Below are 23,164 nucleotides of genomic sequence, written 5' to 3'. Positions count from 1 at the left end.
ACAAAATAGGTGGGGGTGCTTTATGGCCCCCGCCAAAATAGGCGGGGGCCATAAAGCACAAAGTTTAAGAAAAGTGCTACATAGTGTCCTATGCTGTCTCAGATATAAAAACCCTGATTTTGGGGGCTAGTCAATAAGCGTGTCTAAAACCAAAACCCAAAGGACTGCAACATCTCTCCAAAATAATGGATTGACCACATAAAGCAACGATACAGCATAACAGCTTGTATAAATTGCAGCTACAACAAACATGACGAATGGGCGGTAGAACATGACAGTCAACTGATTAAGTTCACCATGATGCTCCAAACAGAGATACAAACCTTGGATATATCTGAAACGATGGATGGCCCAATAGGGGTGAGGGAAGTGGGCACAGTACAGATGCCTCCCAATACCAATCTCTGGCCGTGTATAAGAAAGGTTGGAATAGCCTTAAGGAAAATGAGATAAGCTGGGGAATCAGGCCCAAACGGCCTACCAGTGGCCTTACTAAAATCAGATTTAGGTCTTAAGGTGTCTATCTTAACCCTCGTTTTCTCAGTAGGTTATCCCACAACCACCGTTACCGATAGCTAGAGGGTAGCAATATTGGAACTTGTACATAAAAAGGGTAGCAGAGCCTCACCCACATACTACAGAATGATAGTGCTTTTGGATGTGTAAGGAAAGTGCTACGCAAAGTTACTGTATGAAGAGCTGGCAACCTAGGCAAAAGAGAAGATATGGATCCCATGGTTTGCAAAGGCATAGTAACATCAAGGATAATCTTGTGACCTTAACCTGCCTAATCGATGCAGCTATGCTCCCCAAGTCCTGACCTCTTAATGTGGTGTTTATCAATTTTACACAAATGCTTTCGATAATATCCCAGGAGGCCGGCTCTAGGCAAAGATAAGGAAGTGAGAAATACCATTGCACCTCATGAAGGCCATAGAATCACTACACAGTAACATGTGGGTGAAAGTTTAAGTATCTGTAACTTGGCAACCTCAGGGAAAAATCTAAACAAAAGGATTGAAACAGGGCTGTACCCTTGCCCCCATACTTTTCAACTTTTATATGGCGGTCATCTAGTAGTCGCAAGGATTTTCCCGCCCTGTTTGATGAAGTGAAAAATACAGATCCTACAATATGCAGTTGACATGCTGGTACTTGATAACACCCAAATTAGCCTCCAGAGTCCGCTTGATGTGCTTGTACAATGCTGCGCCTTAAATTACATCATCATCAATCTAAAGCAGACCAAAACTGTGATCTTGGTTAGAAGCCTGATAAAAAGAGTACTTGATTCGTTGGGAGGTTCAAGATTAGAAAGAGTAACAAGCTTTAAATATCTCAGCGTTATGCTCTATGAAAGTGAGGGCAGGAAAGCTCAGTTAGGCTCTCTGAAATGCATGGTGAAACACTCGATATGCAGGATGGGCCAACTCAAAAGTCTTCTATGCCAGAACATCAATGCACTACTGGCGGTGTTGGCATCTAAGCTGATGACCACAGTAACTTATGGTGCAAAGGTGTTGGAATATCAACTGTATGGGTGGCTACGGGTGTGGCCAACAAGGTGGCCAATTAACAGCTCTTTGCACTATTCAGTTTCTCAATCGGTTTTGAAATCCTTCTCTTATCTCAAGATCTGCCATTAAATTGTACCAAATGCTGTGCCGGGAATGTAAAGGGAGCAGCCTGGGATGGAATTACAAATACCAGTGAGCCAAATCCTGCTGTATTGGAACAACTCCATCACTGGCCTGTGCAGCACATGCGCAGTGGTGGAGGGGTGTGTGGCGGCCGGGCTCGACCTAGGAGATTCCACCGCCTGCAGTGAGTAAGCCAACAGGTGGCTGTCATTGTGGTGATGTGCCAGCAATACGACATCTTACTGAAGGGCCCTCGACAGTGAGAACCGGGTTTCAGTGACGCCCCTCTCCCTCTAGGGTCAGGTGCCCCTATCTCACAGAGCCATCCAAACCATGCCACGCACTGGCTTATCATGGCCAAAGACGAAGAATCCAAACAGCAGAAACAAGGCAAGATGGACAGATATACAAAAGCCATAGGCCCTCAGACAAGATCTAATGAAGAAGCGCCCCACCTGTCGGACAATCCAGCGCTCTTGCAAGCAATCCGCTCCTCAAGAGAGACTCGAGAGCTGAATAGTAGAAGTTTGCTCAGAAGTCACTGTGCTGCACCAGGACCTCTGGAAAGTTTCTGAGAGAGTCACCCAGGCAGAAGGTAGAATCTCAGAAGTTGATGATGGGACCCACACCCTGCGCAGAGTGGTCACGGATTTGCGGACCACCCAGACAGACGTGGCCTGGAGAGTGAATGACAGCGAGAATCACACCCAAAGAAACAACCTGCGCTTTGTTGGCTTTCCCGAAGGGGCAGAGGGCTCGGATACGGAGGCATTCCTGGAAAAATGGATGAAGGACACCCTCCCTGTGGCGCAGTTCTCCACCTGCTTCATGATCGAGAGGGCACATAGGGCTCAACACCAGGCTGTCCACAGATGCGCCCCATCACCCCCCCATCGCCCATTTCCTCAAACACCAGGACAGGTACTTGATCCTGAGAGAAGTACAGCGAATGGGAGAGATTTGCTATGATCAAGCTAACTTAAATGTCTTTCCCGACTACTCAAGTGAAGTGCAAAAGCAGCCGCGTACGTTTGACTCCGTTAAATCAAAACTCTGTGCGATAAACATACAATATATGCTATTGTTACCCACCAAACTTAAAGTCATGTTTCAGGGAAAAACCTTTTTCCAAATGCAGGAGAAGGACTGTACCTGGATTGAGGAACGCCCCCTGTAAGACCAGAAGGATCAAACTGCGACCATCATCCGGGTGGCTCGCAACAAGAAGCATGGCCGAAAATGCAGAAGACAAATGGGAGATGCCGGTAAGTCCCTGCTGGCGACAAGAAGAAGAGTACCTCCCTTCTTCTAAAACGGCGTCTCACTAAACCGGTTTTGTCATCAGGCACAGAGGGCGGTGCGATGAGGCACTTGAGGGGGAAATCACATGAGAAGTGCAGAGGTGACACTACCTCAGACTTATTGCATCATGCTCACTCCATGGACTCCGAATCAGAACACCCGTTGGTGTCAATAGCCAATACGTAGGCGGTTACGCCGATCGCCACAATTTCTGAGCCTGATAGACACACAACTATATGAAAGTGCTGATTGACTGAGCATACGGGTCTGGCGGAGCCTAGGCGGATGTGATGGGTCTAAACTGCTCTTCTGCAACGTTTCCAATACAGAGACACACTGCAGTTAACCTAGTTTCACTATTAGTTTTTTTCCCCACAGGTTCCAATGAATGTGGAAGATTACTCAAGAGTGGGGCGGGATTTTCAGAACTAGTGTAAGGGTGGGCAAAATACCTCTCTAATCTACCTGCGACACAGTTGACATGTTGAGAAACTAAGTAAGTATGTGGGGGCGGGGGAGATTGGGAAGGTTGGGTAGGAGTGGAGTTTAAATGTTGGGAGGGGGTAAACCAACAGTACACAGGGAGTGACACAGATAGACACATAAACACAGAGATAATGACAACTGAACACAGGAGCCAAACATTGCCCTATCATCCAGATGAATGAGGCTGACAAGACAGACCAAGATAAATACTCAATACTATTATGGAATGCTAATGGACTGAGAAATTGTATCAAACATGGACTGGTGGCCAATAAGTCAAAGGGTTGAAACCTGATACACCCCTCCTACAGGAAACACACCTACGAAAATAAATTGTAGATTCCTGGGAAGGGTGATCTATAAGAAACTTGTTCATGCAGGTTTTACGACAGGCTTCCGTGGAGTGTCAATTCTGATCAGGAAAACATCATTTAGGGTTGAAAAGACATGGGTGATTGGATCTTAATAGAACATATGTAGCAGTTAATGGGCTCTTGGGGTGAAAAGACGTAACCCTGGTTAGTGTCTACACCTCCCCATGGCTACAGAAACAAACGCTGGACAAACTGGCAGGAATACTACTAGAGGCAGGATCTCTTCGACATATCATGGGGGGAGGGGGGGGGGGCTCTAATGATGTGGCGGTCCCCACCCTGGATCACACCAGTTCTGGCCCAGCCACACAAGGGGACACGACACTGGCATGGTTTATGAAGACCCTGGGACTGTCAGACTTACAGCGCCACCACCACCCATTTGGCCCGAAGCGGTTGATATTACCCAGGGGTGCATAAGGTGTTCTCCAGGCTGGACTACATCCTTGCCCAAGCAGGGGAGGTAGAGGAGATAGAAAGGGCTGATTACTTGGTCAGAGGTTTTTTGACCACTCAACATTGTGGTTTACCCTTGGGACGCGTTCTCGAATGTCATGGGTGGGGTGGAAACTCACCGCCTGAGAACTGCAGGATGAAAAGGTGGACCAGGAGATTAAAGTTGATACAGAACTCTATTTTAATGAAATAAAGACACTGTGTCCTCGGTGGTCATACTATGGGAGGCCTATAAAAGGTTCTGTGGGATAGAGCGCAAAACTTAATAGCGCACATGAAAAAGAGGGGAAACCAGGGACATTAATGAGTTAGAGACCTGACAGCACTACCCTCTGACCCCACTGGCCATTCCTGAGACAGGTCCTGGTGAAATATGGGTTCAGCCACAAATTTCTGGCCTGGGTAGCTTTGCTATACAATGGCCCGAAGCGGTTGATATTACCCAGGGGTGCATAAGGTGTTCTCCAGGCTGGACTACATCCTTGCCCAAGCAGGGGAGGTAGAGGAGATAGAAAGGGCTGATTACTTGGTCAGAGGTTTTTTGACCACTCAACATTGTGGTTTACCCTTGGGACGCGTTCTCGAATGTCATGGGTGGGGTGGAAACTCACCGCCTGAGAACTGCAGGATGAAAAGGTGGACCAGGAGATTAAAGTTGATACAGAACTCTATTTTAATGAAATAAAGACACTGTGTCCTCGGTGGTCATACTATGGGAGGCCTATAAAAGGTTCTGTGGGATAGAGCGCAAAACTTAATAGCGCACATGAAAAAGAGGGGAAACCAGGGACATTAATGAGTTAGAGACCTGACAGCACTACCCTCTGACCCCACTGGCCATTCCTGAGACAGGTCCTGGTGAAATATGGGTTCAGCCACAAATTTCTGGCCTGGGTAGCTTTGCTATACAATGATACGGTGGCCCGAGTGAGGGTGAACCAAGAACTATTCACAGACTTCCCTATTGAGTGGGGCACGTGCCAGGGATGCCCTTTGTACCCGCTATTATTCACCTCTGTGTTGGAACACTAGGATGCATTACACGTACACACCCAGGTCTCACAGGCTTTCGGGAAAAAGGAGGTCACCCTGGGAGAAGAATGGATCGCCTTATACCCCCAATGACATCTTGATGTAGGCCACAAACCCACAACAGAAACTCCCAGGGCTGTTCCACATATACAAAACGTAAGGGGTGCGCAAGTTACAAGATCAACTGGAACACATCTAGCCTATACCCGAAGGTAGACAATTTGACCCACAGGATGTCCCGGGACAGTTGTGGTTAGACAGATGGGGGTTCCACTACCTTGGTATATATTTGAACATAAATAGGGAAAATAGCTTGGAACACAACTTCCGCAAGGTCTTGACAGAATTCCACGATGACGTAGAAAGGTGGAGAACGTTGCCACTGATGCTTTTGGGTGTGGTACAAAATGGTACCACTGCCAAAATATATATATTACCTACTGGCAGTCGCCAGTAGGTAGTTATAGTTAGGACCTATTAGCCATAGGAAATCCACAACATTCTATTTAGAATAACTTTGGCGCCGGTTGACGAATCTTCGTGAAATTTTCAAAACTCGTGGCCAGCTCCGGTCCGCTCCGATCCTGAAAGTCTCGGGGTGATTCGTCAAGCGGGGGCCGAGAAAAAAAAGGAGGTCCCAAAACATGTTTTCCCCATGCAATTTTCCATAGGGACCGTTAGTAGCAGCTACAGCCCGAACTGCTGAACGGAATTACACCAAATTTGGCAGAAAAGTAGACATTGGTTCACACTCGTGCCTTTTGGTTAAATGGTGTAAATCTGTTCAGTAGTTTTTTTCGATATTAAAGGAAAAAAAGATAGATATATCTGGGCGGAGCCTAACCACTCATCTCATCGTGAGATCTGATTGGCTGTCAGCACTTTATCCAAGAAGTGTTGGCAGCCATCTTGGGACCAATATACATGATATCACCTCATTAAAAAGCACTGCAGTTAATAGAAGGCTTTAAGACTTTAGTTACATTATAAATCATTTGTTGATGGTACCAGACTCATTTTAAGAATTGTGGTGTGTTCTAAGGTGATTTTACCATGTGAAAAAGCATTCTGCTGGGATATCATGAATCATGTTTGAGAGAAAACTATTTGCTCATGCTTTTCCCACAGAGGTTTGGAAGGTGATCTATAAACTAAACTGAGAGCATATTTTCTGTAAATTCACATTATCTTTCTCAGTCATGTGAGAATGAAGTCTAACATTCTCAGTAAAACATGTACATCCAACAAGGGCAGAGACTGTCAGTTGATTCCTTTGTGTTTTACTGCAGCTTCCCAGAGTGTTCTAAAGAACAACTAGAGCGCTAACAGTACTACTTATAACAAACGTATGGCACACCTGAAGCCATCTTGATTGGAATAAAGTGGTAAATCTTATAACATTTAATTTAAAAAGGAACAAAATGAGGGGGTTCATTTTGCCATAGAAAGTATGATTAGTGTTGCAGAAAGAAAAATTAGGGCACATTGAGTGACTTCTCAAATCCTCTTCTATTTCATTAAAAAATTCTGACATGCAGACTGAAACATGCACTTTCAATACCAGCAGCAGACTTCCCTGGTGAGCAGTAGCTTTACTACAGTGATCTAATGAGCAACTAGAGTACTAACATTCAGAATTTAAGGCAAATGTGCGACACATCTGAATGCCTTCTTGATGGAATCAAAGTAAAAAACTGAAAGTATTTCCTACTGAGGAGACTGTAGTAAATGAGGAAATTAGGAAACTTCATAACAAATAAGTCTCCCAAGATGGCCACCAGAGACAAAAGAGCCCAAATGTAGCACAAATATCACCCAGATGTAGCCCAAGTATAGCCCAATGACAGAATGTCCCAGAGTGTTATAAAGAACAACTAGAGTGCTAACAGTCTTACCTATGACAAATGTATGGCACACTTGAAGCCATCTTTATTGGAATAAAGTGGTAACACTTAAAACATTTAATGTGCAAAGGAACAAAATGAGGGGGGTTCATTTTGCCATAGAAATTATGATTAGTGCTGCAGAAAGAAAAATTAGGGCACATTTTGACTTCTCAAATCCTCTTCTATTTCATTAAAAAAATTCTGACATGCAGAATGAAACATGCACTTTGAATACCAGCAGCAGACTTCCCTGGTGAGCAGTAGCTTAACTATAGTGATCTAATGAGCAACTAGAGTGCTAAAATTCTGAATATATGGCAAATGTGTGACACATCTGAATGCCTTCTTGATGGAACCAAAGAAAATAAGCATTGAAAATGCAATATGCCTCACCCTCGTTTAAGTTAAAGCAATTCTGTTTGTAATTAGGCGGCTTTTTAGCTTTGCTTGTATTAGTGTTTTTCAAACTTTCATGTACATAACATGCATATATGTATATGTATGCATTTTTATATATATATATATATATATATATATATATATATATATATATACACACACACACACACATACACGCACACACACATATATAAATGCATATGCATATATATATGTGCATCTGTGTGCGAGTAGAGGGAGGTAGAGGGGTAGAGGTAGAGAGAGGGAGGTAGAGAGAGAGAGAGAGGTAGAGAGAGAGAGGGGTAGACAGAGAGGGGTAGAGAGAGAGGTCGAGAGTGTGTAGTGTAGAGTGTGTAGTGTAGAGTGTGTAGTGTAGTGTGTGTAGTGTAGAGTGTGTAGTGTAGAGTGTGTAGTGTAGAGTGTGTAGTGTAGAGTGTGTAGTGTAGAGTGTGTAGTGTAGAGTGTGTAGTGTAGAGTGTGTAGTGTAGAGTGTGTAGTGTAGAGTGTGTAGTGTAGAGTGTGTAGTGTAGAGTGTGTAGTGTAGAGTGTGTAGTGTAGAGAGAGAGAATAGTAGAGAGAGAGAATAGTAGAGAGAGAGAGAATAGTAGAGAGTTGTCAGTCAGTGAGTCAGTGCCAGTAGGTCAGTGCCAGTGTCAGCTAGAGCAGCTCTGCTGACTTGGTTTCTCTGGCTCTAGAGCAGCTCTGCTGACCTAGTTCTTAGGCTCTAAAGCAGCTCTGCTGACCTGGGTCTCTGGCTCTAAAGCAGCTCTGCTGACCTGGGTCTCTGGCTCTAGAGCAGCTCTGCTGACCTGGGTCTCTGGCTCTAGAGCAGCTCTGCTGACCTGGGTCTCTGGCTCTAGAGCAGCTCTGCTGACCTGGGTCTCTGGCTCTAGAGCAGCTCTGCTGACCTGGGTCTCTGGCTCTAGAGCAGCTCTGCTGACCTGGGTCTCTGGCTCTAGAGCAGCTCTGCTGACCTGGGTCTCTGGCTCTAGAGCAGCTCTGCTGACCTGGGTCTCTGGCTCTAGAGCAGCTCTGCTGACCTGGGTCTCTGGCTCTAGAGCAGCTCTGCTGACCTGGGTCTCTGGCTCTAGAGCAGCTCTGCTGACCTGGTTCTCTCCCTCTAGAGCAGCTCTGCTGACCTGGTTCTCTGGCTCTAAAGCAGCTCTGCTGACCTGGTTCTCTGGCTCTAAAGCAGCTCTGCTGACCTGGTTCTCTGGCTCTAAAGCAGCTCTGCTGACCTGGTTCTCTGGCTCTAAAGCAGCTCTGCTGACCTGGTTCTCTGGCTCTAGAACAGCTCTGCTGACCTGGTTCTCTGGCTCTAGAACAGCTCTGCTGACCTGGTTCTCTGGCTCTAGAACAGCTCTGCTGACCTGGTTCTCTGGCTCTAGAACAGCTCTGCTGACCTGGTTCTCTGGCTCTAGAACAGCTCTGCTGACCTGGTTCTCTGGCTCTAGAACAGCTCTGCTGACCTGGTTCTCTGGCTCTAGAACAGCTCTGCTGACCTGGTTCTCTGGCTCTAGAACAGCTCTGCTGACCTGGTTCTCTGGCTCTAGAACAGCTCTGCTGACCTGGTTCTCTGGCTCTAGAACAGCTCTGCTGACCTGGTTCTCTGGCTCTAAAGCAGCTCTTGTGGCCTGGTTCTCTGGCTCTAAAGCAGCTCTGCTGACCTAGTTCTCTGGCTCTAAAGGCTCTGACCATCCAAATGTTTAGCTTCTTTTGATATGTACTACTGTCAAGGTAAGATTAAGTAATCCAAACACTATCAAAGCACAACTACATTCAGCTGTGCACTATATATATATATAAACCTCTAACCAGCTACTTAGTAAATTACTACCCATGCAACCTAGGAATCCTCCTGTCTGTCCCATGCACTTCTCCAATCACCCATCCAGCACTATCTACGTATCCTATCACTCCGCAATACCTAAGCACTTATAAATTCAACATGTACTCTCTTTGCAGCAGTGAAACTATTCTAGTTACTAGTCATGTACCTAAGGAATGACCAAGCCAGTAAAACTAGTACAGCTACAATATTCTGTGCACTATGCATGCAGACCTCTAATCAGCTACATAGCATTGATACGCTCTTCTAAATACCCAGTTAGTACCTATGCAGTCTAGGAATCCTTCTGTCTGTCCCATGCACTTCTCCATTCACCCACCCAGCACTATCTACGTATCCTATCACTCCACCAGTACTTAAGCACTTATAAATTCAGCACGCACTTTCTTTGCAACACTGAAATTACTCCAGTTATTAGTCGTATACTTAAGGAATGGCGTAGTCACTAACACAAGTGCAGGTACAATATTTTGTACACTATACATGCACACCTCTAACCAGCTACAAACTATTGATACGCTCTTCTAAATACCCAGTTAGTACCTATGTAGTGTAGGAATCCTCCTGTCTGTCCCATGCATTTCTCCAATCACCCATCCAGCACTATCTACTTATCCTATTACTCCACCAATACCTAAGTACTTATAAATTCACTATACATTCCGTTTGTAATACTGTAATTATTTTAGTTACTAGTCATGACCTTATGAAATGGCCTAGCTACTAACACAAGTACAGCTATAATATTTTGTGCACTATCCAAGCAGACCTCCAATTAGCTACATACTATTGATACACTCTTCTAAATACCCAGTTAGAACTCATGCAGAGTATGAATCGTCCAGTCTGTCCCATGCACTTCTTTAATCACTTATCTACCACTATCTACTTATCCTATCACTCCACCAATACATAAGCACTTATAAATTAAGTGTTCACTCTGTTTGCAGCACTGTCATCATTCCAGTTACTTGTGGTATTCTTATAAAATAACCTAGGCACCAACAGAAGTACACATAAAATATTCTGTGCATAATCCCTACAAATCTCTAAGCAGATACATACTATTGGTCCACTCCATTAAATACTGAAGTAGTACCCATGCAGCGTAGGATACCTCCTGTCAGTCTCATGCAATTCTTCAATCACCCATCCAGCACTATGTTCTTATTGTATCCATCTGCGAGTACCTAAGCACTTATGGGGCAGATTTACAAGCACCCTGCGCCACCAATACGTCACATTTTGTAATGTAGTGATGGTGCCAGGCACTCCTTCATATTTACAAGGAGAGGAAAAGCCACCCTGCGTGTTCTTTCCTCTCCTTGTAAATACGACCCCTTCATACTCAGAACTTTGCGTTGAAGGGGCGTTCCATAGGTGTTGCTGTGGGTGTTCCCACGCAACACCCATAGAACAAGACATCTCCAGATTTATGAGAAATTGTAAATCTGGAGATGTGTCTGAATGCTGCGCCATTCTAGAGTTGGTGTAGCAAGGCACAACGAGGAGAATTGTTTTTATTTTTCCTCATTCAATGCATGCTGCATTCCACAGCATACATTGAAAGAGGAAAATGCCTTTACTGATTGTTTTTGTGCAGGAAGGGACACCTTCCTGCACAAAAACAATCTCCGCACAACACAGACATCCTTGCACCATGGTGCAAGGGTGCCTGTGTCACCACATGGCTGCAGTTTGTGCAGCAGTGCAGAGGGAAGCACGGAGTTGCAACATATTCATGTATATAGGTCACATCCCTGTGCTTCGGAAGTGCCACAGTGCAGCTAAAGAGCTTGCAGTGTCACGCTGCAGTACTTCCTCATAAATCTTCACCTATAAATTCACTCTACACTACTAATGCATTCTTTCAGTCAATCATGCTGTATACATATATTCAACCAAACTCACACATTACAGTTCTTTCTTTAACCAGATAAGGTAGTTCTGATAAGAACTTTTTTTTCTTCTTTTTTCTTTTGTATTTTTTTTTTTTTTATAATTTTGAATTTTTTGGGGTGTTTTTTTCAAAAAATGAACAAAAAAGAACGAATAAAACAGGAAACTTTTGGAATTACTTATTCCAAAAACAAAACTTAACAACGATGGCTGCGTTGCGCAGCACAAACTGCATCCACCGACTGCTCACTGAAGCATATGTTTCTTACACTTCACGCAGTGTTGTTTGAGAAAGGCGAATTCTAGCCTAATGTCCATTGCAGGTGTTCCTGAGGACGCTCCAGACGTACTTGCCACATCAGGTGAAGGGTTCAAAGCAGATCGCCTCATTTCCTCCCGAGCAAGATTGAGAGGATGTGTGGTCCGGAGATGCTTGTACATAGAAGCAGTGCCACAAGAGTATTTTTTTTCACTGCCTCTTGACAGGACTCGGTTACAAATTTTCCACGTCACCTTTCTCGCATTTACTTTCTTCTCTCCAGGTGGAAAAGTGAAGAATTTCCACACGACAGATTCCGGCCTCTGTGGACGTGGTGCCTCCTGCAAGAATTCTTCTTCAGAAGATACTGCCTCCTGCTGCTGTCCAGATGCCATTTTGTTTGATATTTTTTGAAAAACACCAAAAAAAACAAGCAAAAAGGGTTCTTGTAGGAAAAGAGATGTCTCTCTAAAGATGCTCCAACAAGAATGATTAAAATGGGTGGGGTCCTTCAATAGTTACAGTGAGAAATGTTATGAACCAATGAAATCTTTTTTTTTTTAGGTCACATGGGACCGGCGCACTCTGCGCTCACAATGCACGCACCCGACTTCGTGAAAATATATTTAAAAATAATATACGTTTATTAGAAGTACAAATATATTATTTTTATGAATATCTTAAATAATCTCTTGCCCTAATATGTATATTAAAGACATACATATCATTTAAGAACATAATTTTTTTTGCGGGAGTCGCGCACCCAAGCACATATATGACGTCACGAGGGACCCGCCACCGCGCAAGCGTCTCGTACCGTAATGCGCATGTGTCGCGGGAGCAGGAGTCGCGGACTGGTCGCATACCAATCGCGCACATCACGTAATATTAAATGTATATAATGTAACTGAAAAACACGCAGCCGTCGCACACCGTATGCGGATCCTTTACGACTTTTCTAAAATGGCGGCTAGAATCCGCGCACCTACCGTGATGTGTACGCTTTGGGTGCGCGACTCAGGAAAAAAAATTGGAAACTTTTTTTTTTAAAGAAAATAATATCAATATATTGAAATAAAAAATGAAAACAAAAAAATAATCAATATTTCAGATTGAATTGTTTTTTAATTTTTTTTGCGATTTTCAGAATTTTTTTTATTTAATTAATAAAATATGTATAAATAAACAGTTAAAAACTGTAGAAAATCAGTACAAAAAAATAGGTATATCTACTATCACACCTAAAAATTAGCATTTAAAAAACCTTTGAAATTCACTGAAAAAAACCATAGGTTTCAGGGACGTTATAGTTAGAAATTAGCATTTAAAAAACCTTAGAAATTCACAGAAAAAAACCATAGGTTTCAGGGTGTTCTAGTTAGCTGGCCATTTCACTCGTACAAAACCATAGAAATTCCTCCGTTATAGTTAGTTCTGCTAACTATAACTCACGCGCCCGCAATGCACTGCTGATGATGATGTCACATATTGCATCATTCATGACATGGTCAGTGACATCACTGATGACATCATCCACGTGACAATCTGATACACCTCATCATACACTAGTATAACCTCACTCCCTGTAAAATACAGAGTACCATATTTGAAACCATTGACACACCAATACCAGTTACTACATACCCACTCACTGATTTCTAAGTCTACACACACACACACACACACACACACAACTACCCATTCAACAGAATCATGTATACATGCAGTCACTAATTAATAGAACACTATCAAATGCACTTATACACATATATAGACATTGACACATCAGCAGTCATCCTACTCACTCATGAAAATAATTAATCACACTTACATTTACTCACTTACACAATTATCCAATAACACCTAATTTATTCAAAAACATAGTAACTCATAGTTAATGTTAAAAAATCACCATTACAATTACACACTCATTCATATAGTTACTCTCACAATCAATGACTCTTACATATACTTATTTATATACACCAAATCTCACATACAATGCCTTTTATTTTTTTACTTTGTTGAAGATGTACAACTAAAACATGTATTCGCTCACCAACACACAAATAAATATACTCAGTCACCCAAACAACTGTTTCCACATGCACTCTTAAACCTATACACCTAGTCAATCAACCATTCACACATCTAGGCATAGAGTTACACACACCCCATCCAACCACACACAAACTCAGTGTTACATGCACATATCTTATCATTGTATATGCGATGATAACTGTTTAGTCATTACTTTAATGACCAGCGCGCCAGTCAAGGCCGGCGTAACATTAACCAGATCACATGTGGTTGGCAGTATATTAAAGCATAAACTTTTGCATAGGAATGAATGTAATTCCTTGCATTTGCTAGTATGTGAACTACCATACCCATAATGCACTACAATGGCACCTTGATGTATGAGTATAAAAATTAAAAATGAAAGTAGGACCAATGTAATAATCTACCGTGACCAGGAACTACGGTTCGAAACGCGTAGGGAGGATTACGATTTGCAATTAAATTAACATCTTTTCTGCCGAGAGGAGTGCCGCGTCATTCTTTTGCTTTTGTGACTGATATTGACTACGAGATCGCTGTCCTGATCTCGACGCGAGCACCGGCTGTGAAAGTGCTCCTTCCGTGGCAGGACGTTTGTGGCAAGAATATATATATATATATATTTATTTCAAAATACCTACTATAAGTTCCCAGAAGACATATTTGCCAAAATAGAAGGGGAAGTCCGGACGTTCCTCTAGAATGCAGGCCACCGAGGGTGGTGCTGCATACCTTATAAAGAAATCAATATAATGGGGGTGTCGCCCTACACAACATAAAAGCATATTACTGAGCAGTCCATTTAATTGCAATTAAGGACTGGAGACATATACCAGGAGACTAGCCAACATATGCCCTAGAACGGGCCCAATTTCAAACCAACTCCTAAATACACTCTCTCTATTGGACAGAGGTGAAGAAGCTACTGCCAGCAACCCAGGTGGCTATAGATGCCTGGATAGGGATGGAACGATGAATGAAATGGAACGCACAAGTCACTCAAGAAACTCCCTTTTCGGGGGACATATGCCTGAAGGAATTCAGGTCTAATAAGACTAAGAACATGCTGGGAAAATGAGGTGGGAGAACTTGACGACCTAGACTGAAATGCAGCCTTAATGCATCCCATGAAGTCGCAATTAAATCAAGGCTTTGACAGATCCAATTCAAAGTCCTACATAGGGTAAGATTGCATAGCTTGGCAGATTGATTTTGCTAGTTGCCTCCCTTATTGGGCAGTTGAGGGTCATTCATACACATACTATGGGAATGCCCCAACATTCAATGGTACGGGACTGACATTGTGGAGGAACTAAACAGGATATTGGGAGAAACAATACTGATGGACCCTAAATATATACTGTTTGGTATCCACACAGACGTAGACCTCCACAGAGCCATGTTCCTGCTCAGTAACTTGGACCTAGTAGTGGCCACACACTGGGCCGCACCTGTTCCCTCCACGTTCCGAGACTGGAAAGCTGAGATGGACCTTTATAAGGCTGCTGAGAAAAGTTACATACAAGGCCAGACGGTACCCGAGGAAATTTACCAAAATATGGGGTCCCTGGTTATACCACTATGGAATTGACATGGGGCGGCAAAGAGCAGCCAGACCCAAACAACCCTGTACTGAGTGACAATTCTTGTACTATTAATCATCTGCCTGTTCACTGCATGTCTACGGACATGAAATGTGTTAATGTGCAATAAGACCAACTGTGCATTTACTCTCCTGTACCTATGATATTTTTGATGTGTCTGTTAGTTTAATGTGTTGATTGCAGAAATCTTGAATACATTTTTTTTAGATAAACAATGTATCTGCTATCACTGTCTATGTGCACTCCCAGCCTGCACGAGCCAACCGCAGATACTACAATAATGTATTAACAAAGCAGGATTTGGTATTGCGGGCCAAATTTGCCTCATACTGTTGAAATTGGAAAATGCCACCAATTGGCCCAATGAGACACCTTCTCTGTGAGAAATTTCAAGAGCCCGGCTCTTCCTCGTGCCTGCTCTTGGCAACACCTATAAAGCCCCTGAGCTTGGAAGACCTAATAAATCAAACACAAGGAGATGATGGAGCATTTGCAGCTCCAAAAGAGAACAATATACCTTTTCCTTCCCTTCACGGACCAGTGTTTTACTCATGTTTTAATAATAAGGGTTATATGTGTTGAGATGTAATGGTTTTAATTAATCGAACCTCGATAAACTTCAAACTTCACCAGTCGCCACTACTAGACACATAAGTATCTAACGAACTGGAACTCATTTTGTTCGACCTTTAAATTGTGGGAAATCTAGGTCGGATCCCACTCCGCACATAGGTTCTTAAAGATAACGCCAACCACATCCAGACTGCACTCATTCCATATATGCACGCAGTCCTGCACCACATCTCCCTCAAAGGGGACCAGGGCTTTTGTTTCTGTTCGGGACCACAAATTCCTCTTCAAGGAAGGCGAGCAAGCTCGTCATTATGTAAAATGTTTTATTTCATACTGTGTTTTATCAAACAGTTCTGCTCTGCTGGATTCGAAGGAATGTGCTGTGATACTGTCTTCTCTGTGGCGACGCTTAGATACCTATTTTAGGACAAGATTACCCCATCCCTATGACACACCTTTCCTCAATAAAAGACTCACCTCACCGACAGCCTTCCTGTGCCTCATCCGTTTGCAACATTTGTCTGCGGCCTGCTCCGAAGAAGACTGGAATTAAATGAATAATGAAACGAAGCAGGCTACCATGACCAGTAAAAGAGGACTACAGTTTCAATGAAGAGTCTTGAGCAAACGCCCCTTAAACGTTTCACTTTCCTGTTTATTATAAAATCAAATACTAGGATGAACATCTACTAGCGAAAACAAACTTAAATCACGACTTAATGTATTATAACACACTACGAAGATATGTTCATCATTTCAAAACTGATAGTTTTGTTTTCCCGGTTTCTTAAATGTATTGATCTATTTATGTATATTTCGATGCTTTCTTTCTGTTGCTAATATTATTATTGTGGTGAAATCAAAACATGTATTTTGTAGGTTTAAATATTGTTTCTCTTTAGTTTCTCCTTATTCTGAACAGGCACCTTGGTATGCCAAGATGGCAGCTTCGGAAGACCAGTGTCAGTCATGTATTTCTTAATGGAAGATGTAATAAGAAATAGTGACGGAAGGGCTCCTGGACCAAAAATACCTCGAATATTATTTGTCAGAGAAGAGAACTCTCTTTCTATTGGATGAAATTGTGGGCGTGGATATTTTTCCAGAAACTGAACGAGGCTTGCATTTGGAAAGCTGTCAGGGAAATCCCTAACGTTAGTTTCCGTCAACATACTGTAAACGTCACGAGGTGCAGCCAATGGGAGGCAGAGGTATGTTCGAGCACCAATGATCAGGCGTCCGGTAAGGGTGGTTGTTATACTTTCTGCGCCTGTGCGGTTACCTGATGTGGGACAGGCTGTACGGTACAACGGAAACGGGCACAGAGAGCAATGGAAAAGCCACCCCTGCAACAGGCCGTGCATTGCGGACCCTGGGAACATAGGGAACGACTTGGCAGCGGGGGCTTCGGAAACGTGAACCTCTACCGACACCAGGTAAGAAGGGGTTGGGCTTACGGGGCGTAGATCGAAGGGAGAACTTCACCTGTGGATGCAGATGGCTTCGTTCCTATGACGGAGTTGAGTTTGCTCCGCACAGTGAGAAAAGCATAAGGAGTGTTGGAGGTGTGAAGTGAGTGACAGCATGCGTGTTCTACCGGGGAGGGTTTATTTCTAGGCATCCATACTATTTGCTCACATAACTTGGTGCAGTTTAAAAATAAGAGTCTTAAATTGCTTATGATGAGGGTGAAACAAAAAGTGGAAGAAGACACATAGCTGGCAGCTCAAAGGTTTGAGCGAACTGTCATCCACCCGTAGAGTTTATATACTTTATTGCATACGCCTAATGCTCTACCATGTGCCTTAATCATTTAAGTAGCCCATGAAACAACTACAGTGCTGGCACTTTTTTTTTAATCCATACTGAAGTACATTTTCCTAACGGGACAAATGAGTAGTATCTGAGGAAGAGTAGTTTAGCCAGTGCCTCCTCCAGTACTGCCCTACTGAGCTTTCCGGAAAAAGGTACCTCCGGACACTTGCTACGTGAGCTGACAAAAGCTTTTAAAGATGTAATTTACATCACCCCTACGTCCATCATGCTAGCCAATACTTTCGAGGTGGATTCCACCTCTGAGGAACGATCAAACCCAAAGTGTTGAATGGGCAACCTCTTTCCATCCGCCCTTAGTGGCTGCCATAAGGGGGCTGATATTCCTAGCCTGCACCTGTTTTGTTTCCTGTCCACCTGAGATGAAGAACAGGAGAAGGTGGTGAATGGTTGGTTTAGTCCCATTTTATGGTGATGGGACTTGTTGGGGAAATCCCTCATAATATTTATTTGTATTTACTCACTGCGTCGTGGGTGGCAGTATGAGTAGGAGTTTAATCGATCCCATGGCCTGTGGGGCGTTCATTTGCATGGATTAGAGCCTGATTGTCAATCACGGTGATTGACTTTCTGATACACACTACAAGCTCCTACACCGTCTGAGTAACAGTCTGTATCTCATGCATGCGCGATATAGGAAATGAGTGTCGTGCAAGCGACCTTTAATTTTAAGCAAAATTATGATAATGAAATTGTTACACAATTGGGTAACGAGAGATGTTACATCAAACTGAATAGTAATCCAATACCAGGGATTTCCCATAGCATCAATAGTCGCTTGAAGGAATGGTATGACATAAGCCTGATAAATGAGGATGAGTTCAGGTATTTAACAATCGATCATCCAAGGTTCCCGTGCTTCTACACTTTGCCAAAGGTGCATAAGAAACTTCCCTTTCCCCCTGGCAGACCAATTATTTCGGGAATCGGGGGGCAACAGAGAAGCTTTCACAATATGTGGACATCTACTTGAGACCGTTCGTATCAAATCTACCTTCCTATATTAGGGACACAAAACATTTGCTCAATAGGTTATGTGATGTGAAGTGGGAGCCAGATATGATTTTAGTGTCATTTGATGTAGTCTCACTTTACACCAATATTGAACACGTGAATGGTATACATGCCTGGGGATACTTTCTGGGTGAGAGGCAGATTGGCTTTATGGCACACTCTGAGATGCTTCAGAGATGGCGCAATTAATACTTAATGACAATGCTTTTCTCTTTAACAGAGAATGGTACAGGCAGCTCTGTGAGACCGCGATGGGATCCATGTTTGCACCGTCTTTTGCCAACTTATTCATGGGTTGGTTTGAGGCGGTGCACATCTGGGGACCTCGCGGCCAGGAGTGGATGGATGATATATATTATTGGGGTCAATTTATCGATGATTGTATAATGATTTGGACCGGTTCTACTCTTAGGTTGAATGAGTTTTTTGACTTTTTAAATGGCAATGAATACAACATGACGTTCACTATGGTTAGCAGCAACACAGAACTAGTTTTTCTAGATGTAGAACTGTATGTTTCTGGGGACCAAATACACAGTAGAATGGATTGAAAGCCTACATCATGTAACCCTCTTTTACATGCGGATGGCTGCACCGCCGTCTGCAGGTCTTGTAGAAATTTCCAAGCGAGACTGATCCTGGTACTACCTGCATCTGGAACCTTGCCCTCTTTGGGCGTTCTGGGAGTAGGCCCATTCGACCGAGCAGCCTCGGCCAGCCCCACGGAAAACACTTTCTTAATAGGTAATTGGGCCTTGTCAAGGGAGGTAAAGGTACTAACGAACTTCCCCAATTCCTTAGTAAAGGGCTCCCGAAACAGGCCACCTTGAGCCACTGCCCCATCCTCTGAATCCACTAGCTTTTGGTCCACCTTTATCAGAAAAAAGCTCCTCCACTCTGTGGATAGTGCACAATTTGCATTGCACATAAAGGCCAACGCTCGCTGCGCCCATCCGGAGGGAGCCTGGGGTGAAATAAGTTGTCTTGAGACTTTGGCATCCTCCGCCATATCCAGTATCCTGGGGAGTGGGCCAAGAGCGTCCAGGAGCGTATCCTGGCACGTCCGCCAGGATCTGTCAATGCCCTTTTTGGGATTCTTTATAAACTTGGCTAAGAAGGTAGTCATTCTTAGGTCCAGTTCTGGGGTCAACGCCACCTTGCCCGCCAAGGAGGGGCATGGGCATTCAGCTTTTAGGCAATTTTTGGCATCCTTACCCAGCGAGGTTCTGATCCGCCCTGCCACATACGCAGCTTCTTTAGGGGTCAGGAGACAACTCCGCCGACTGCAGGTGTATGAGCTCCTCGGGTCCAGCATATTGGACCCATCATCCTGCAGCGCAGGCTCTGAGGACGGAAAGGTAGGGGAGGGTTGCCCGGTCAGGAAGGACCAGGCTCTTCGTCCGTGTCCCTGTGGGCATCATCATCTGGGGGCAGTGGTGTATTGGCTGAACCCCCAACAACCTCCCCAGGTCCGGAGGCCGGTGGGTCCTAATTCAAGAGTGCTTCCCTGAGGCACTCGAAAGCATTGTGATCCACCCTCTCCTCCTGGGGGTGTTTATCTGGGGTGGGCTCCCCCACATTTGGCTGGGCGGGAAGGAAGTGATTGACTCTGGGCACTGGGGACCTGAGTCTGGCCCCATTTAGCACACTCCTTCACAATCTGCTTAGCTAAGCTCTGTTCCATGGGAGCCAGTGCCTCAACAGCTTGGTATATGGAGGCATCCACTGCAACATTAAACTCCTCATCCCATGGGAAGGCATCTAGAGGAACTTCCCCATAAAATTCATCCCCATCCCCCTCCTTGACAACGTGTGCTCTCACCTTAGAGGGGTACTGAAAGCGAATTCTCAGCTTTAATCACAGATGCCAGCTTTCTGGCTATAGGTCAGTTGACCCCTTCAAAGCGCAGAGCAAGCCCAGCTGCAGCGATATAAAAACACCGTACAGTGTGGCAGGTGCTTTAATTAGAAGGCAAAGTGGTACACTTTGCCAATAGGGGGCTGGAGTCCAGCAATTTGACAAAGAGCAGAGGTACCCATTCAGGGGGTGGGTCACAGCCCCGGGTACACCACCCTTCTGGCTTCAAACAAAAGGAATGTTAATGTTGGGGTGTTACAGCCCCTGGGAGCGTGTCCCCACCAGGCTTAAGCGCCTGCAAACAGTGATACAGAGCCTAGTAGGGCGTCAATCAGCACTACAATACCGGCCTTTCAGGCGTCAGGTAGACTTTGCACCAGGCTGAGGAGCCTATAGAGATCCCAGGGCGTCGCACTCCAGGGGCGAGCAGAGGCTGAGGCAGACGGCACCATTTTGGGGTTCCATTCAGAGGAATTTCCTTATCGTGCTGAAAACCATAGAGAAACGGCGCTCCAACAAACCCCCCTAGGGGTGGGAGGACCCCAGTGCACTGTTCCCCTGCCAGACACTCATTCAAGCTTGTGTAGGAGCCCAGAGCGTCCCATCAACAGTAAAGAATACCACAGCACAGTAAAGCACAGTCACTAAAGAGCAAACAGACAATAACATGCCAAGAGAAGGTAAAAGGAACTTTACCTGGGGAGCAAGCAGCGAAGAAAGAGGAGTTGGTGACAGAGGAGAAGGACTAAGTTGGAGGGTGCTGACCACTGATTGGACCTGCAGCATTGTGGGACTGTCATGCGTTTTTTGTTTGTACCATTCCCAGTGTTTCATGGGAAATGTAGTTTGTTTCTCAAGTTAAAATGGCTGCTATCATTAAAAGGGTAGAAAGATGAAGCATAATCCTCGCCACTGGTCCTGACATAGAATCTGACTAATGGGTAAATCCTATAGTTTTGGCAAGGAAGTCAGATGGCAAGCTTCGAATGTGTATTGATCTTTGTGATCTAAATAAGTCAATCTGGGTGGATTGGTATCCACTTCCAAACATAAATGAAAATGTTATCTACCATTGGTGAAGCCAAGTTATTTTCTACACTTGATTTGTCACAGACGTATCATCAGATTAAGTTACATAAATCATCGAGACATTTAACAATCTTTATAACGCCTGAGCGTTTGCTTAGGTTTGTACAGATGCCATTCAGACTTGCTTCTGCTTTTGCAGTCTTCCAAACAGTCATGCAGAAGTTGTTTATGAATGAGTCTAATGTTAAGTTCTTTCAAGATGACATCCTGGTTTGGGGAAGGACTTAAACGATCAAAATACTAAACTAGAGAAAGTTTTGAAAATATTAAGCTGGGTTGACAGTAAATTTGACTAAATGCAGATTTGCTGTTGAACAAGTGGAATATTTAGGTCATACCAACTTGGAGGGTGGCATAAGTCCTAAAGTGAAGTTGGTGGAGGCAATAAAAAAATGCTCCATCTTCAATAAATAAGGAACTATTGAGGTCCTTCTTAGAAGTAGCAGGTTATTACGCTAAGTTCATTGAGCACTTTTCAGATTTGACTAGAGAAATACGAGAGCTCTTGGAAAAAAAAAAGTAACATTTGTCTGGACTTCAGAATATGAGGTGGCTTTGGTGTTGATTAAGAACAGTATTGTGAATGCTGTGAATCTGAAGCCTTTCAAGGTGAATGGCCGGCCTATAATAGTTACGGATGCCAGTATGTGTTGTCTAGAAGCAGTTTTGATGCAGAAACAAAATGGTAATGAAAGAGTGATTACATTTGCATCCTGTACTCTTAAGGAAACTGACAGAACATACAATGTATTTGAAGAGGAGGCTTTAGCATGTTGGTGGGCCATCAGTCATTTTAAGAATTACATTTTGGTGAGTGTGTATTCGAGCTAAGCACTGATCATAAACCATTATTTGGATTATTCTCCACCAAGGGGGCCATTAAGGCTACACCTAGGTTGGCAAATTGGCTGTACTATTTGCTGGAATTTACCTTTGAAGGTAAATATGTTCCAGGACATACCAATATCAGTGCTGATTGTCTGTTTGAACTTCCACTTCAAATGGAGCGTGATGGTGGTGGAAATGACGAGGAGGTTTTCGTAACTGCTGTATCAGAATGTTGTAATGGAGTTATTGAAGCAGAAGAGTGAAACTGTGAAGTTGAATTGGATGAAGAAATGTTGATGATCAAGAGACGTATGGTGGAAGGTTGGCCAAGGGAACCACCAATAGCTTTATTATTAGACAATTATAAGGCTGTTTGGAATGAATTGCTATGGAGTGATAACAGTCGATTATTGTACCACATAAAGGGCAATGCTGTATGTTGGAATGAAGAGGCGGGGAAGGAATCTGTTTTGGTAGCCTGGTATGGTTATAATGATTGAGATGTATGTGAGAAATTGTTTATCATGCATAAGGAGTGACAAGTCACATAAGTCGCATAAGTTTCAAGAGATTCCTGTAAAACCAGTGAAATTACAAAAGTGACCAAGGGAGAAATTGGGTTTGGAGATCTGTGGACCGTTCCATGTAAGGTAATGTTGTTGGGTGCATGCTTAAGGATTGATGGACAATTTTTCCAAATGGCATGAGGTGAAGCTAGTGAA

General features: G+C 43.8%; 2 protein-coding genes across 2 annotated transcripts in view; one reads left to right on the top strand and one right to left on the bottom strand.

Annotated features, from left to right (window-relative positions):
- Positions 1–16,414, bottom strand: part of LOC146867970 (uncharacterized) — a 157,634-nt gene extending 141,220 nt beyond the window's left edge. Inside the window, exon 1 of the mRNA XM_085608718.1 lies at positions 16,298–16,414. The gene's annotated coding sequence lies outside the window, so the exon portion shown is untranslated. The remainder of the gene's footprint in view (positions 1–16,297) is intronic.
- A 606-nt stretch (positions 16,415–17,020) lies between these two features.
- LOC146867969 (uncharacterized) overlaps positions 17,021–23,164 on the top strand; it is a 503,249-nt gene continuing 497,105 nt past the window's right edge. The window contains exon 1 of the mRNA XM_085623836.1: positions 17,021–17,256. Within this exon, the coding sequence (XP_085479962.1) occupies positions 17,152–17,256 (105 nt within the window). The 5' untranslated portion in view covers positions 17,021–17,151. The remainder of the gene's footprint in view (positions 17,257–23,164) is intronic.

The sequence above is a fragment of the Triturus cristatus genome, chromosome 1_2 (genome assembly GCF_964204655.1).
Source record: "Triturus cristatus chromosome 1_2, aTriCri1.1, whole genome shotgun sequence".
Classification (NCBI taxonomy): domain Eukaryota; kingdom Metazoa; phylum Chordata; class Amphibia; order Caudata; family Salamandridae; genus Triturus; species Triturus cristatus.
This window is presented reverse-complemented; position numbering and strand designations above follow the sequence as displayed.